Genomic DNA, 16,572 nt, shown 5'->3' with positions numbered 1-16,572 from the left:
GTATTGGACTCCTCTTGCACATGGATAAGATGTATATGGTCTCCTCTTGATACTCTAATGGACCTTTCAATTCTGACTTAGTGGAAACCTTCAAAACCAATGCATTTAATGCCTCTTTTAATGTCTTTGTTTTGGACCAAGTTATTGGACCATTTGGAACATGTAATGGGTCCTTACTGATGTTTCTGGGTTGGTTTACATCAATCATGAATTAAATAAAAAGTGAGGAAAATATTGTTTTAATTTGTTAAAAAATAAATTAAAAAAAAACAAAGAGAAACCACGAAAAATCAAGATGAGAATATTTTATACAACATATGTGGGAAGAGGAGAAATTATTGTTTTATTTCTAGGGGAGAGTATGAGTTATTAGGGAGCAAGAGTTTTTTTTTTATTTTTCATGAGAGCATCGGGAATGCAAACAAAATTTTGAAATTTATTGTCTTTTTGGAACAAAAAACTTCTATTATTCTCTTTTATAAAATAAAAAACTTATAACCTATATTTTTTTATTATTAATATAAATATTTAAACTAAATAATCTCTAAAAGCAAATTCATAAACTGATTAATTAAATTATATTTTTTAGAATTCCTACACTTTATTCGGAAGAGTTTTTGTTTCATTGCAGGAGAGAGTATGATTAGCTTGGAAAGAAAAGAAATTTTCTAAAATTTTATTGTTTTTATGGATTAAAAAATCTTTATTTATTTCTAAATCAGATATTGCATGCATATACACACTTAATCTAGTAATTATAGCTTTAATTACTTTTTAAAATTTTTATTCGTCCAAGTGGAAACCTTGTTTCTAATTTTGATGATAACAAATGATTATTTTAATATTAATGTGTCCTTTTCTCCCAGGAAGACTATTAGTTTCCCCACTAAGAAGACTAGCTAATGCCCTCACCTGTAATTCATTGCATGATCTCATGACTCTTCAATTTTGGTCAGTCAATCACACGCTAAAAGTAACCGAAAGACATTTTGTTGACGTGGCATATGTATAGGATTAATTAAACTAGTCGTTTTTTGGGCTTATGCATGCTTCCTTCTTGTTCCTCTTTGCTCGATAACTAGCAAAAGGATGGTTGGGAGTATTGTGATAAGCATTAAAAAATAATATTTTCATATCATAAATAACATAATATTAATTAAATTAAATATTTAATTTAGAATTTTTAAATATTTTAATTAATTACAGGGCTAGTTTTCATAAAAAATAAAGATTCAAGGAAAACTAAAAAGATTATAGTTGAATTGAGCTACATTAAAATATTTAATAAAAATATCTAAATAATCACCAATTATATATCTCATTTAAGTGAAAGGGGAAAAGAAGAGATGTTACGCAATTAAAAAATGAAAGAAATTGAACTTTGACCTCAAGATTCCAAGTTTCTAATTCAAGAAGAAAATAATCAAAAGTTTCTTCCAATTATTAGTTGATTGATTTTATTTCCTATTTTATAAGCGTCCTCAACATTATAAATAAAGTCTAGAATATAGAAAGAAAGAACTAATTTTCTAGAAATTATAGAAAGTACTAGATAGGTGGCCCGCGCTTTATTGCGAGCTGAGTCGATTTCTTTCGTAACCTAAAAAATATTATTAAAATGTTGCCAACAAGTTTTAGAGTAAAAGAAAATTTCTTGACTAAGTTATATACCTTAATTCCAAAAGACAAAGAGAAATTGAAAAATAAAAAGGTCCCAATTTAATCTAAGTAGGTATGACAAACTTGTAAAAAAATAATTAAAAAAAACAATATGACATAAAAATAAAGAATTATAAAATGATGTAAATGTATGACTCGAAAGTCTCGAACCACAAGGCCAAGATATCGTCATAAAATCAAAACAAAAAAAAGATGTTTAATATTTATAAACTCATTAATAAAATAAAATAAAAATTGGCAAAACAATATACATAAAAAATATTGATATTGATCCGAGTTAAAATTTCATACACATGATCTGGTTATGAAACTGAGATTATTGCAAAAAATAATTAACGATGCCCAATTCTAAATAAATTAAATATTGAAGGATAAAATTGAAAACAAAATCAATTTCGATGAAGGAACCAATGAAAAAAATAATTAAAAGAATAAGGGTAAAAAAAATCAAATGATTAGGGATGATATTGAAAACATATATATATATATATATAATATATATATATATATATATATATATATATATATATTAAATAACAATGAAGATCAAATTTAATATAAATACCAAATAGGACAAAATACTAATGGATAACAAAAAAACCCAAAACAAATAAAGAGTAATTAAAAAAATGAGAGCCATAATAAAAATAAAAACAAAATGGAGGACTACTCATAATTTTGACTAACATGTTTCTCAAGGGGAAGAAAGAGAAAAAAAGAGGAGGAAAAAAATCCAACCGCCGCCTAACCACTACAATATAGCCTACATGGGTCATCCTAACGGATTCTTCTTAGTGTTATCCTTCAGAAGATATGGCGGTTGGCCTTATATGGCAGCTACGAGATATCACATGAGCTGCCCAAAAAGTATGGGCGCCTCCCACACGCTAGCATATGCGATACATTCACCAATAATTTTTTCTATTTTTTTTAAATTTAATTTATGTAAATATCTAAGTGCTCCTGAGCTCATATAATATTAACAAAAAAAACAATAACAAAAAAACAAAAAAAACCCTCAATTCTAGCTATAGATTTTTTTTAATTTAAAGGGTACTTTAGTACTCGCATTGTGCCAAGAAGGAGAAAAACCGAATACACCTTTGCTCTAACAATTAAGCAAACTCAACTTTTGATGATATTTTAGATATTATACTATATAAATAAAATGTTAAAAGACTTCTTTACCCCATTCAATCTTGTAATCGTAAATGTCTAGTGAAAAATATCATATTGCCCTTGAAAACATGTTATAAGGTTTAAATTATGAAGGTAAAAATAGTTATTTTTATATGCAAATCTGCAGTGAATTGTGAGTGTATAAACAATAAAAGACTAAGTTTTTTAAGTTTTATTTTTATTTTTTAAATTCTTAGTCAATAAAGTTTTATTGTGTTTTACGATTCTCTATTCAAATTTTATTTTTAAGCTCATGTTCTTCAAGTTATACAATTGTTTTTCTGAATTTTTTGCATTACTTTTCAATGATAGTAGGCTAACCCCCTTCCAAGAGGAGAGAGCCACCATGGTAATATTTGGGGTGAAGTTTTTCGATAAGATGCTCCGGGAGAGAGTCTAAATTAAAAGAACAATAATATTCCACGCTAATCATCTTTAGAGGGCGTTATTTTTAGGTGCATTATTATTCCTTTATTAATTTTTCTACTTCAAATTTTTATTAAAAAATGGTTTTTAGTTTCCCTTCGCGAGAAGGAATTCATTAACTTATTTAAGTGGGAAGTTAATATTCGAGTTTGCTTTAAAATAAATATTTTATTTATTGATTTGAGTAGAATAAGTATTGGATTCGTGAGAAGGAATCAGTTCTTTATTCAATTTACATGAAATAAAATTATTAATTTAAGCATTTAAAAATAAGGAATTCAATAAAATATGTGTTTGATAAAAAAATTTAATCAATAAATGAAAATATTAAATTTAAAAATAATAGTCTAATAATATATTAAGGGTAAATGATCAAATCTTTGTTTGTGAAGCAATTCTTATTTAAAATATTTAACATTTGTAATTTAGAAAATATAGTTCTCTAAAATCACATGTGATAATTTAAAAAGTTGATAATGATTTATAAATTTAATATTCATAATTTGAAAATTTTAATATTTTTTTTAAAATATTGAAAAGAAAAGTAGAATAGATAAAATAGAATATTTATAAGCTATTATTGAGCACAAGTATCCTTATTTCATGTTCTGATGAAACTATTAATCAGTCAAATTTATTGGGTATTATAATTTTTTCTCTCCTCTCTAACAATTGTCATGGTTTAAGAAAAAAGAAGATGATAAGTTTGATTTAATAATAATCAAATTATTTAGAGGTGGCTTTTTTTTTTGGTGGGGCCTAAAAAAATATATTTTTAATTTTTTAAAATGTAATTTATACTTTAACAAAATTATATTAAAAAAATAAACCACTACACCTATAAATCAAATCTTAACTTAGCTAAGGGTTTGATCTTTGTTAGCCTAAACCCTAAAATTCAACAAAGCCTCCAACTAGTGAAAACGCAGCACGTAGGCAAAGGCATCCGAACCTAAACATACCGTAACACTGACAACCCTAAAGAGCTGCGGATAAGCCTTACTGAGTGTATATAAACAAAGAAGGAACCCGGGCATCTAATACAAGGATTACAAGCCAGCCTCCCCTTCTCAATTAATAAGCGAAGCCTCTCCTCCTCTAGGGTTTTTGCAAGAAAGCAAATCTAAGCGAATAAATCATGACTGGAAAGGCAAAGCCAAAGAAGCACACGGCGAAGGAGATCGCTGCAAAATTAGATGCGGCGACAACAAACAGAGGGGGAGGGAAAGCAGGGGTCGCAGACAGGACAGGACAAGAGAAAGGAGGTCATGCCAAATACGAGTGTCCGCACTGCAAGACGACAGCTCCTGATGTTAAAACTATGCAGATCCATCATGATGCCCGACATCCAAAAATCCCTTTTGAGGAAGACAAGCTTGTTAATCGTCATGCTACTATTGCTGCTGATTCTTCCAAATCTCGTCCTGGTGTTAGAGGCAGCCTCAAGAAGTGAAGTTAATTACTAGGAATAATATTATTAATCGTGTCCTTTTCTTTTTCTTGTTCTGTATTTTTATTCCTCGGTATGTTTGTGGTGTTTAGATGATGATGTTGTTGTTATGTTTTTGATGATGATGGTATTGCGGAAAAAAAACAACAAAAATTCTGATGGTTTGTGGAATGTATATTAAAGATATAATTATCATGTGGTTATGTTAATGGGTGTTTTAAAAATTTGTTGCCGCTCTTTTCGGTTTTATTTTGTTATGTTTTTGATGATGATGGTATTGCGCGGAAAAAAAAATTCTGATGGTTTGTGGAATGTATATTAGAGATATGATTATCATGTGGTTATGTTAACGGGTGTTTTTCAAATTTGTTGCCGCTCTTTTCGGTTTTATTTTGTTATGTTTTTGATGATGATGGTATTGCGGAAAAAAACAAAAAAAATTCTGATGGTTTGTGGAATGTATATTAGAGATATGATTATCTTGTGGTTATGCTGATGGATGTTTTTCAAATTTGTTGCCGCTTTTTTCGGTTTTGTTTTGTTATGTTTTTGATGATGATGGTATTGCGCGGAAAAAAAAATTCTGATGGTTTGTGGAATGTATATTAGAGATATGATTATCATGTGGTTATGTTAACGGGTGTTTTTCAAATTTGTTGCCGCTCTTTTCAGTTTTATTTTGTTATGTTTTTGATGATGATGGTATTGCGGAAAAAAACAAAAAAAATTCTGATGGTTTGTGGAATGTATATTAGAGATATGATTATCATGTGGTTATGTTGATGGGTGTTTTTCAAATTTGTTGCCGCTCTTTTTCGGTTTTATTTTGTTATGTTTTTGATGATGATGGTATTGTGGGAAAAAAAAAAAAAATTCTGATGGTTTGTGGAATGTATATTAGAGATATGATTATCATGTGGTTATGTTGATGGGTGTTTTTCAAATTTGTTGCCGCTCTTTTCGGTTTTATTTTGTTATGTTTTTGATGATGATGGTATTGCGGAAAAAAACAAAAAAAATTCTGATGGTTTGTGGAATGTATATTAGAGATATGATTATCATGTGGTTATGTTAACGGGTGTTTTTCAAATTTGTTGCCGCTCTTTTCGGTTTTATTTTGTTATGTTTTTGATGATGATGGTATTGCGGAAAAAAACAAAAAAAATTCTGATGGTTTGTGGAATGTATATTAGAGATATGATTATCTTGTGGTTATGTTGATGGGTGTTTTTCAAATTTGTTGCTGCTCTTTTCGGTTTTATTTTGTTATGTTTTTGATGATGATGGTATTGTGGGAAAAAAAAACAAAAATTCTGATGGTTTGTGGAATGTATATTAGAGATATGATTATCATGTGGTTATGTTGATGGGTGTTTTTCAAATTTGTTGCTGCTCTTTTCAGTTTATTTTGTTATGTTTTTGATGATGATGGTATTGCGGAAAAAAACAAAAAAAATTCTGATGGTTTGTGGAATGTATATTAGAGATATGATTATCATGTGTTAACGGTTGTTTTTTAAATTTGTTGCCGCTCTTTTCAGTTTTATTTTGTTTGCTATACTATTTGATGATGATCATGATATTGCTGTTTGTAGATAATGCTCTGTTATAGCTGTTTGCTGACAATGTTCCCTCAACCCTCCACTTGGAACCCTAAAATTAGTAGTTTTTATTTGACATTTGAGCAGATACTTATTGTTAGTTTAGATAATTATGGAAGCTAATTATGGAAGCTATCCCCAGCTCATATCCATGGCCAAATTCTTGAATCTTCTTTAGGATCTCTATGTCACGTCCTGTCCATGACTATTTTTGTTTGATAAAATCCTTAACTTGCTGATCATTTGACAATCACCAAAGATGGGAGAATCACTCTATTTTCTTTTTGTTTGATAAATGAAACTGAGCTCTGAAAAATTTGCAGATGCATTTAAACAACCCCCCTGAAAAATTTAAAAATAACGATTTTTTGCATTCAAATAAAAAAAAGAGGAATTCATAAAAAATAAAAAAAGGAGCAAATTAAGAAGTATAGCCAAGAACTCCCTTCTTTCCCCACCTCCAAATCTCTTAAATGCATCCACTCACTACCTCCAAATCCAAAACCCCCACCTTTAACTTGCACAAGGTAGTCTCCTTCTCTCTCTCGTCGATAATTGAGCTCGTCCAAAGTAAGATCCACCAGTCCCTCTCTCAATTAATCACTGCGCTCAACGCAGCTCTCCTCTCACCACTACCAGACTCTTCCTGGGTCATAAGCTGTACTGCCCATGTCTGGTTAGAGACGCAATTAGATAAACATAGTAAAATGATGTCTTGGGCTAATGGTGATTCAAAGATTACAAGAGATTTTTGTGCTTATTTAATTTGAGTGCTTGATGGGTGCGCTGCCTTTTGTAGGTCACAATAAGATCATTTGGTATCTTAGAGGTTAATTTTAGTTGCTATGAAAAACATGATTTTTATTTTTATAAATATATTATGTAAATAAAATGTCAAAGTAAAAGAATAGAGATAAATTACAATATTCTCTTTGAAGTATTATGAAATAAAAAAATAATAAAAATATTAATTTTTTTTTTTTTAAAAAGAGGGTATTAATTAAAATTTCAACAAAAAAATTAATGCAAAGTAAAAATTAAAATAAGAAAATAAGAGAAAAGATATTAATTAAAACTTAAATAAAAAGAATTGATCAAAAGTTAAAAAAAAAAAATACAAATGTTAGGCATTGCAGGGCTTTGTAAGCCAGGCCCACACAGGTTAAAAAGCCTAAGACTATTTGCCCGACTGCTAATTTTCTTAATTTTTTTAAAGATAAATAATAACAAGCGAGTTATTGTATTCTGTATCTCTTTTTTTTTTTTTTGTGACCTCTTATTGAAAAAAGTTGAGGTTTGAGTTTTTGGATCTTGAAATCCCCTTTCTTCAATTTGTTTTCACCTAAAAGCATATATATATATATATATATATATATATAACATCTTAAAAACTTTAAAAAACTCATTTTCAATCCAAAAAGGCCTTTAATCTCTTTAAAAAACCAAAATTAAATGAAAAAACATTGAAGAACCTTTATATATTTTTTCCTGTATGGCTAAAGGGCAACATCATCTCCATCAAACTTCTCTCTAAAAGAAAAATTTATTGACACTAAAATCAAACTTTTTAGTGGCCAAAATATCATTATTCGAGCACTTTCTATTTTCTCAACATTTTTCAATAACTCTCTCTCTCTCATCTCAACATCTAGGGAATGAAAGGTTAAAAAATAAAGTTTGGGATCGGAATATGAAATGTGAAAACAACAAGGATCAAAATAATATGTAAACTTGAACTCAAAGGGGAAAATTGATTTTTTTTTTTTTTGTGAAAATATACAAATAGAGTTTATTTTTTTTTTGTTTTTGTCAAATTTGATCATTCTTTTAATTTCTTTTTTAACTACCAATACAGTTTATTTTGCAAAATCAATCTTTAATTAATCATTAAAATATTTTTTTGACATGTTGTATATGGAAGATAATTTGAATTGAAAGAAATATTAATATATAAAACCATGTTAATGTAACTTAAGAGGATGAAATTGAAAATTAAAAAAAAAATAATAACCATTATAAAAAAAAATAAAAATTACATTGTTCATATGAATAATGAAGTCAATAGTAAAATTGTGTCAAGTAGAATAATATGCAGCATTATGTTCCTTTTCCTTAAGTTTTTTTTTTGGTTTATTTGATAATCTTAGTCTAACCAATGGGTTATCCTCGTGACCTAGGTGTTGATGGTTCAAATCTGTTTAAGCCAAACAAACTCAGTTGGATATTTGACCTTTAACTAGTATTATAAAACCTAACTTGACTTAACAGGTCAATTCGGTGACCCTCCCACATGAAGCATGACTTGGCTGGGTAAGTGATAAAACCCGATCTTTTATCTTTTATTATAATGTTGTTATTTTAGGTGTTTTACTTTTTTAAAAAAATTCAAAACTTGGATTGACTAGGGTTAACCCACTCAACTCACAATCTAGACCTAGTCTTTTAACTATGCCTTTAAATAAGAGAAACAATATTATAAAGTTTTATATATATAAACTGATTGGTATAATATACCAATAAGTTTTTATAAAAAAATTTTAATTTCAAGAAAATAAATATAATATAATATAATATAAAAATAAAATCCAAATAAAATCATATATATGTAAAGTACAAATGTGAATGATTTTTTTTTTCAAGTCTCCATTACATTTTAACATGATTTCATGAGCATTGTTGTGACATGCAAGATGTTGAATTGGCGGAGTTGCCTAATAGAATGAAAATGTTTTGAGTTTAATCATCAAGTTATGATTTGAGATAATTTCCATGTAGTATTATGGTCACTAGAAAACCCATAGTCTACAAGAGTCTAGGTAAGATGATTAGTTGTGTAAGGAAAAAATACATTACCCTAATGCATTCTACCTAAAATAAGTTGCAATATTGATTAATTGTTAATCTAAGTCATGTTTCTATTTGTTGGTCTTATCTAAAATTCAAGGCAAATCTCTTTTTATGAGGAAGTTTCTACCTTATTAGGTTAAATCCTAATTATTATAATACCCTAATTTTAGCATCTCATTTATGTTCTATTTTGTATCTTTAATACTGAGGGTATACTTTACAATGTAATTTTATACCCATCAAATATTGAAGTCTATAAGTAAATCATAATACTCTAAATATTAATTAAACAAATTAATTTCTATGTGATTTTGGTATTTGTTCCAAATCATAATGGATAATCATAAACCTGTTACAATATCCAATTTGTATTTTTAAAACATGATAAAACTGTGATTTTGTTTTTTAGAAAACATACATGAAAAACCTTTAGAATTTGGTTGTATGCGAAAAAATAAAACAAATTTTTTTTTTTGTGTTTTTGAAATGAGGAATTTTTTTATTTTTTTGGATTTGTTTTTGAAATTTTGGAGAAAGATTAGATATTTTTAATACTAGGTTTGTATCTTACAGTGTAAGTCTACAACCTAATATTCTATAAAATTCTTGAAGAAAAACATATTTTTGTATTTTCTAAGACAAGGGATTTTTTCTTTGAATTTTTGAAATTGTTTTGATATTTTTTGAGAAAAATCAGGTATTTTTAATACCATGTCTGTATTTTATAGTGTTAGTGTGTTTGGTACTACAGTAGCTATTGCGGTTTTGGTTTAAAAAAAGTTGTTTTATAAAAAGTTATTTTAGTTGAGGTTAGTTTGGAAAAATATATGTTTTGTTAAAACTGTGGTTGAAATTGAGGTTGAACAAAAAATAGTTTAATGTGTTTGGTTAATAATGCTTTTGAAATTGAGGTTATAAAATAATATATATATATATATATATATATATATATATATATTAATATTGATGATTTTTAATTTAAATATTATAGATTTAACTATTGCTATTATATCATGAAATAAATAATACTTTATATAAAATATTTTTTATTGTTCCATTAAACTATTTACAATTCCATCACGTATGAAATACATTCGATAAGAACTATAGTTTTCATAAATTTCTTAAGAGCGCAACAATATTAGGTAAAATATAATCAGGAACAAAATTAGAAATATGATCAAATTCTGCAAATGTTACGTCATCAAGCAATCTTCGTCTAATTTATATAGTGTCATTGAATAATATTTAACATTAGTTTTTCAAATAAAACACAATTAGATTTTTTTTTATTATTTTGATGGGTTGGACCCGATTCAATGCATTTTTAGCTTTGAACCAGACCCGGTCCATCCAGAACAGTGGAGCATGACTACACTGTTCATGGGTTTTCTCCGCACAAGAAGCAACAAATAGCTGCTTCGTGTAAACCCGCGGCACAACCACAATTGATGGTGGGCCCTACCAGTAAAAAAATTGAGTTTGTTGCAATACCAAACAACAATATTTGTGTTCATCTGCAACCACAATACCAAACGACAACTAAGTTTATCACCCGATATTAAACAAAAAAGTTGGAAAATTATTCGAGGGACCTATAAATAATTTCAAAATTATCCTTGAATTTTTAGATTTTTTTTGAATTTTTTAAGGGTAAATTTGTTTAGACACACAAATAAAGACAAATTTGGTTAGACAGACAAATAAAGATAAATTTTATCGTGGAAAATTATTCGGCTAGGACCCCTCTTTTTCTGGGTCTGGCCACGACTTGGCCCCTTCTGCTTTAGGCAATAGGACCCATTTTCTCATGGGTCAAGCCTCAGCCTAGAAGCCTTTGGGGCCGGCCAGGACCCCTCTTCTTCTAAGTCTGGCCACGACTTGACCCTTTCACTAGTCTACCCTTTGTCTTGTTGTCCTTAGACCAAATTTATGCCCAACCAAGTTGGGCTCAGCCCATATGATTGGGTTAAGGCCGAACCCAATAATTTTTTAAAATGTTTTTTTCCAAAAATGGGTAACAACAAAAAGAATGTGTGTGTGTTTTTATATTTTCTTATATATTCTTTTAAATGTTTAAAATAAAAAAACAATAAAATTAAATGTTTTAATTTCATACAATGTCTTTTTGTTATTCTGGCGAATTCCATTGATTTCTTTTATAATGATACCTACCCTTAAAGCTGGAAAGAACTTTTCCAAAACATTTCCTTTTTAGATCATTCCATGTGGTAATAGATCCAGAAAAAAGGTAATAAAGCCAATCTTTTGCCTTGTCTGCCAAAGAGAATGGGAAAGCCTTTAGTTTAATTATTCCTCTGTTACTCCTTGCGGTTTTATGGTTGAGCAACCACATAGAATTCCTTCAAGTGCTTGTGGGGGTCCTTACTTGCAACGCCATGAAGAGGAGGTAATAAATGAATGAAACCAAATTTGAACTTAAAAGCTACATCAATATTTGGAAATTCAATGCATAAAGGTTGATGGTTCACGTTGGGAGTTGATAACTTCTTTAATGTCCTTTGTTCTACCATTTTTGTTTTTATTTTTAGCACTTCCACTTCAGGTTCTTTTTTTGAAATTTGCACTTAGATTTGATAAGCTTAGTGAGTTGTCTTCTTGTCTTGTGGCCTTTCTATTTGCCTTAGTTGTTCTTTCAATCTTAGGATTGGATACTAGTGCACCTGTACGAGAAGATCTTGACATAAATTGGTTAGCTATTAAAGGAAAATTAGATAAAAACTTCCCCAGCAACAACGCCACTAACTACTACTAATTTATCATTGCATGCTTTCCCATCATGAAAATAAGCTAAAACTAATTCTACAACAAATTGTCAGAATTCTAGAAGACCTGAGTGAAGAGAAATCATTCGAGTTGACAATGGCAAATGTAAGGATGATTCTAGGGTTGTCCAAATAGAGTGAGAGGTCTGATAATCAATGACATGAGATAATACATTAGTAGAAAAAGATGCAATAAAAGTGCTTATTATTAGTTGATCATGTAGAATCCAGTGAATGTAATTAAGATTTGTATGTCAATGAATGTCTTTTATGTAGTAAAGAGAGCTGGTGGACATGGCTTTGACTTAGGAATGAGGCTATACAAGCCTTTACCAAATAAGAAATAACTTGATTTGAGCCTTATAGTAAAAGTAGTTTTCATTTATTAGTTTGATGGAGATATAATGATGAGCATTTTAAATGGCAACTATGAGGATGTTGTTGCAATTTGCTTCCCGGTTAGGAAGGAAGTGGTTGGTGTTTTTTATTTTTAAAAATGCCAAAAAAGATTATTTGAAAAATTCATTGATGTCATTAAGCAAAGTATTTGATGCCGTATAAGATCAAGGTAATGGAAATAAGAAGAGAAAAGGAAGGAGAAAGAGAATTTGGTAGAAAATATTATTCCTTGCTGTGAGTTTTTGTATTAGATTTAACGTGTATATGATATATTATAATTGTATATTTATACTAACCCTAGTATAAAAGAAATACAAAATAGAAATGTATGTTTTGAAATAAAAAAATAAACATACTGGAAAGAAAAAAAAAAAAAAAAGAGGTTTTATTCTATAGATCAAGCTTCCTCATCATATTTAGGTTCTAATAGACCATATACCATACTTGGACCCAAAGAAATGTAATTTGCACTTGGGATTTGACCTCCCGGTGCATTTTATGGCCTATTAAGATTTTTTTTAGTGGCTTTTTTAGAGCCTTGTCTTGTTTTTTATATCATATGTTTGGTGATTAAACGTATCAATAATTTTACTCTACCTAACCTTCAAACCGATCTTAGAATAGGTTGCTCTGATTCAACTCTCTGCTTTCATACTCAATTGAAAAGATTCTAATTTAACTTTGACTTGGATCTATAATCCTAGAATATGTGAAATAAGTAATAGATTTTGACAATATGCACATCTAGAAGACTCTTTATTAGGTATGATGGAATAAGATGACATGTTTTTCAATAATCGATTTAATGTCATGATTAAGTCAAATGTTATGTCATCTCATATTCACATTCATGTTTCTCAATACTAATTTTATGTTGACATGACTACTGGCAAGGATGCAATAGTTAGTTGACTCGTGGTTTTGAACGGACAATATATACCAGGATTTGTTTGATATCAAGATATAAAAATGTTGGATTTAAATAAAATAGTAAAATCTTATGATTCATGACTATCTACATTTGTGGACAACTGACTTGTATGAACTTAAAGAATGCATTTAAATTTTCTAGATTTTAATTGGCTAAACTATTCAATTCTTTTGATCTTAATTATATAAGTTAATCAAATCAATATTATTATTATTTGTAATTTGTATTTTTGTATTATAGCCTAGCTGATGCCATTAAAATTTAACTATGAACACCATGCATGCACTGCGATGTAAAATGTAAGTTGTTATTGGTGTCAGTATCTTAATTAAACAAAACGAATATATATATATCCTTTAATTTAAGTACAAAAGACTCTGTTTATATGGGTTTTGATATTTTAGTTAAAAACTCTACATTCATTAAAATCAATAAGAGATACATTAATAATAAAATTTATCTTAATTCAATTTTTTTTTCAAACAACTATTGGGCTTTAATAATAATAACAAAGAATTCCCTCATGCCTAAATCTTCATTAAAAAAACTGCTTTTACTTTGTCTTGTAACTACTTCACTTGGTAAGTTATCAAACAAAAAAAAAGTACACTATACTTGCCTATGTATTTTACTTCGTTATCAGTTGGCTTAAGGAATTGCATTATCAAAATCAAGAAGTAAATAGTAGTAAATACAAAATACAAAATGCCTAAAGGAAGGAATGCTAGGGTACAGATACTTTTGACAGCAAGAATTAGTGAAAGATGGATTCCTGGTGATTCTTGGTGTAGAAGCATTTCCACTACCTGTTTCATGCTCGGTCTTGCCTCCCTGTCTTCATTCACACAATTTAAAGCCACCATAACCAGAATTTCCATCTTAGCTTGATCATATTTTCCTTCTAACTTGGGGTCGATTATCATTTCTACCACAGAATCCACAGCTTCCTTCTTCATCTTTTCTCTCACCTGTATCACTAGCCTTTGGTGCTCCATCTCTACTGTTGGACTCTTTCCGGTCACAATCTCCAGCAACACTACCCCATAGCTATAAACATCAACTTTGGAGGTGATGGGCAGGTTGAAAACCCACTCTGGAGCCATGTAACCTCTAGTTCCTCTTATTCGTGAGAATCTTGAACTGACTGTACAATTGCCTCTTTTTAGCGGTCGAGATAGCCCAAAATCAGACACCTTAGGCTGATAATCGGAGTCTAGGAGAATGTTTTGAGGCTTCACGTCACAGTGTAGAACCCACTCTAGACATTCTTCGTGTAAATAAGCAAGTCCTTTCGCAGTTCCGACGGCAATGTCAAACCTCTTTTCCCAATCAAGTCGACCGGAAAGCAGATTTTCTGCCAAAGATCCATGCTCCATGTACTTGTAAACCAAAAGCCTGTGCTTTCCCTCAGCGCAATATCCCCACATTTCTATCAAGTTCATGTGATTAAGCTTCCCAAATGTGCTGACTTCTGCTCGAAATTCGTCTTCCCCTTGGCATGCTTCGTGCAGTAGCTTTATTGCTGCAACTCTATCATGAGATTGTATTCCTTTGTATACAATGCCTCCTCCACCTCTTCCAATCTCTTCTGTGAAACCCTTGGTTGCTCTTTTTATCTCAGAGAATGTGAATTTTCTAAAGCAAGACTCAACACAAAAATAACCTTGGTTAGTTGCTCCTAAGTTGCTTTGGTTTCTTATCAAGAAATACCACACCAAGACAATGCTAAAGAACTCAACCACTCCAACCCCACAAGCAAACCACATAACAGATTTTGAAGTTCCATTTTGATGGCTTTTGAATAGGTTCTGTTCAGTTGCACGACATTTTTAACAGAACAATCTAACACGGAATCTTCAACATGCCTATAGGAACAAGAAAGACCGGATGTTTTCGGTACTTTCAAGTAGATGTCTCCATCAAAGTGTGGTGAATATTGGCCATTTAGGAGTGCTTTCTTGGGGTAACAATAAGGAATATTACTTGGATAGTAGCGCCTGCTAAACCTGAGCTGGAACCCCTTGCAATTGGACATTTTTTAGCATAGATCCTCACACATCTGCGTTGTGTAATTAGGAAAGAATCCATATTCATAGCCAAAAAACTCAACATTAGATAGTTTAAGGTAACTGATCTCATCTCCGCTACAAGAACGATTCAATTCAGGTTCACAACCCAAAGACCAGTCAGAATAATCCTTGGCCTTGTATCCTGGAAGACAAGAACATCTCCTGCCAGAACTGGGGACATAGTTACACATACTGTTAGGTCCACAAATCCCATGAATCCTGCAAGGTTGGGACATGGCTTGCCATGAAACAATCCATTTGTTTCTGACATTTTCGCGACTATATAGTCGAAGATTACCATCACAGTCAATCTTCAATATTCTCTGAACTCTCATTCCATAATCCGGTGACGTGAAAGTAAAATCATCAGATGAAGTGAAATTTCCCAAAGAATCAAAAAACGCAATTCTACTGCTGTTAAAAGTGGACCCCCGACCATCCCACGTCAAAAGCCATGTGTTCGGCCAGTAAATGCTTGAAGTCTCCGGGCTATCATAACGAAGACGGAGAACGTTATCGCTGTCGAAATATAACTTATAAAATCCTGAAGAATAGTTGCTTCGACTTCTCGAGGAGACAAGCTGCCTGTCTTTAGTGAGTGGTTGTTGTGGAAGGAGGGTATCAGTTGGATGATCAAAGCTTTGCCATAGCACTCTACCACCTTCTTTTTCATACAAGAAGAGATTACCGTTGTCATGGAGATGCAACTTAATGGAGAATTGCGAGGGCGCCGTGTTTGTAGCCCAAACTATGGAGCGACCAGCATCGATTAGGAGAAGATCACCCGAATGAAGTAGGGAGAGCTTTGATTTTTTTCCATTAACTGGTTGGTCGCGGTTCGCCATCCAAATCACGCTGCAGTTGTTATCACAAAAAGGTTCGGTGAACCATATTGTGAAGCAGTATGCATTGTCGCCAACAGGGAAGAATCCAGCAGAGAAAATGCCACCTTGTGATATCAAGACATCGTTTGTGTTCTCTATTGACAATGATGAGCCTTCGCTTAAAGTATCAGATGGTGCTGCAGAGGAGAACGGAGAGGATAAAACTGAGAGCAGAAGAAGAAGATAAAGAAAGAAAAATGGTACAGCCATGAATCTTTCTTAAGCAAGTTCAAACAGGAGTGCTTTACAGCTTTAGACTTCGGCAAATTAATTTGAGCATACTAGTTTATCACTTATGGGGGAATTCAATTATGTTGACA

At 30.6% G+C, this 16,572-nt stretch overlaps 1 protein-coding gene and 1 pseudogene across 1 annotated transcript; one reads left to right on the top strand and one right to left on the bottom strand.

Moving 5' to 3' along the window:
- Nucleotides 1–4,270: 4,270 nt before the first annotated feature.
- On the top strand, nucleotides 4,271–4,959 carry LOC118040616 (protein METHYLENE BLUE SENSITIVITY 1). Its single transcript, XM_035047589.2, has one exon. The coding sequence runs from the start codon at nucleotides 4,424–4,426 to the stop codon at nucleotides 4,736–4,738; it is 315 nt and encodes a 104-aa protein (XP_034903480.1). The 5' UTR covers nucleotides 4,271–4,423; the 3' UTR covers nucleotides 4,739–4,959.
- Nucleotides 4,960–6,928: 1,969 nt separating this feature from the next.
- LOC118040610 (putative receptor protein kinase ZmPK1) lies at nucleotides 6,929–16,531 on the bottom strand (annotated as a pseudogene).
- Between the last annotated feature and the right edge of the window lie 41 nt (nucleotides 16,532–16,572).

This window comes from Populus alba, chromosome 13 (assembly GCF_005239225.2).
Source record: "Populus alba chromosome 13, ASM523922v2, whole genome shotgun sequence".
NCBI classification, from domain to species: Eukaryota; Viridiplantae; Streptophyta; class Magnoliopsida; order Malpighiales; family Salicaceae; genus Populus; species Populus alba.
The sequence above is the reverse complement of the archived record's forward strand: the minus strand, read 5'-3'. Positions and strand labels throughout refer to the sequence as shown.

What these genes read in the sequence shown, in the direction of transcription:
- LOC118040616 (XM_035047589.2), top strand. Translation starts at nt 4,424, where the DNA reads ATGACTGGAAAGGCAAAGCCAAAGAAGCACACGGCGAAGGAGATCGCT.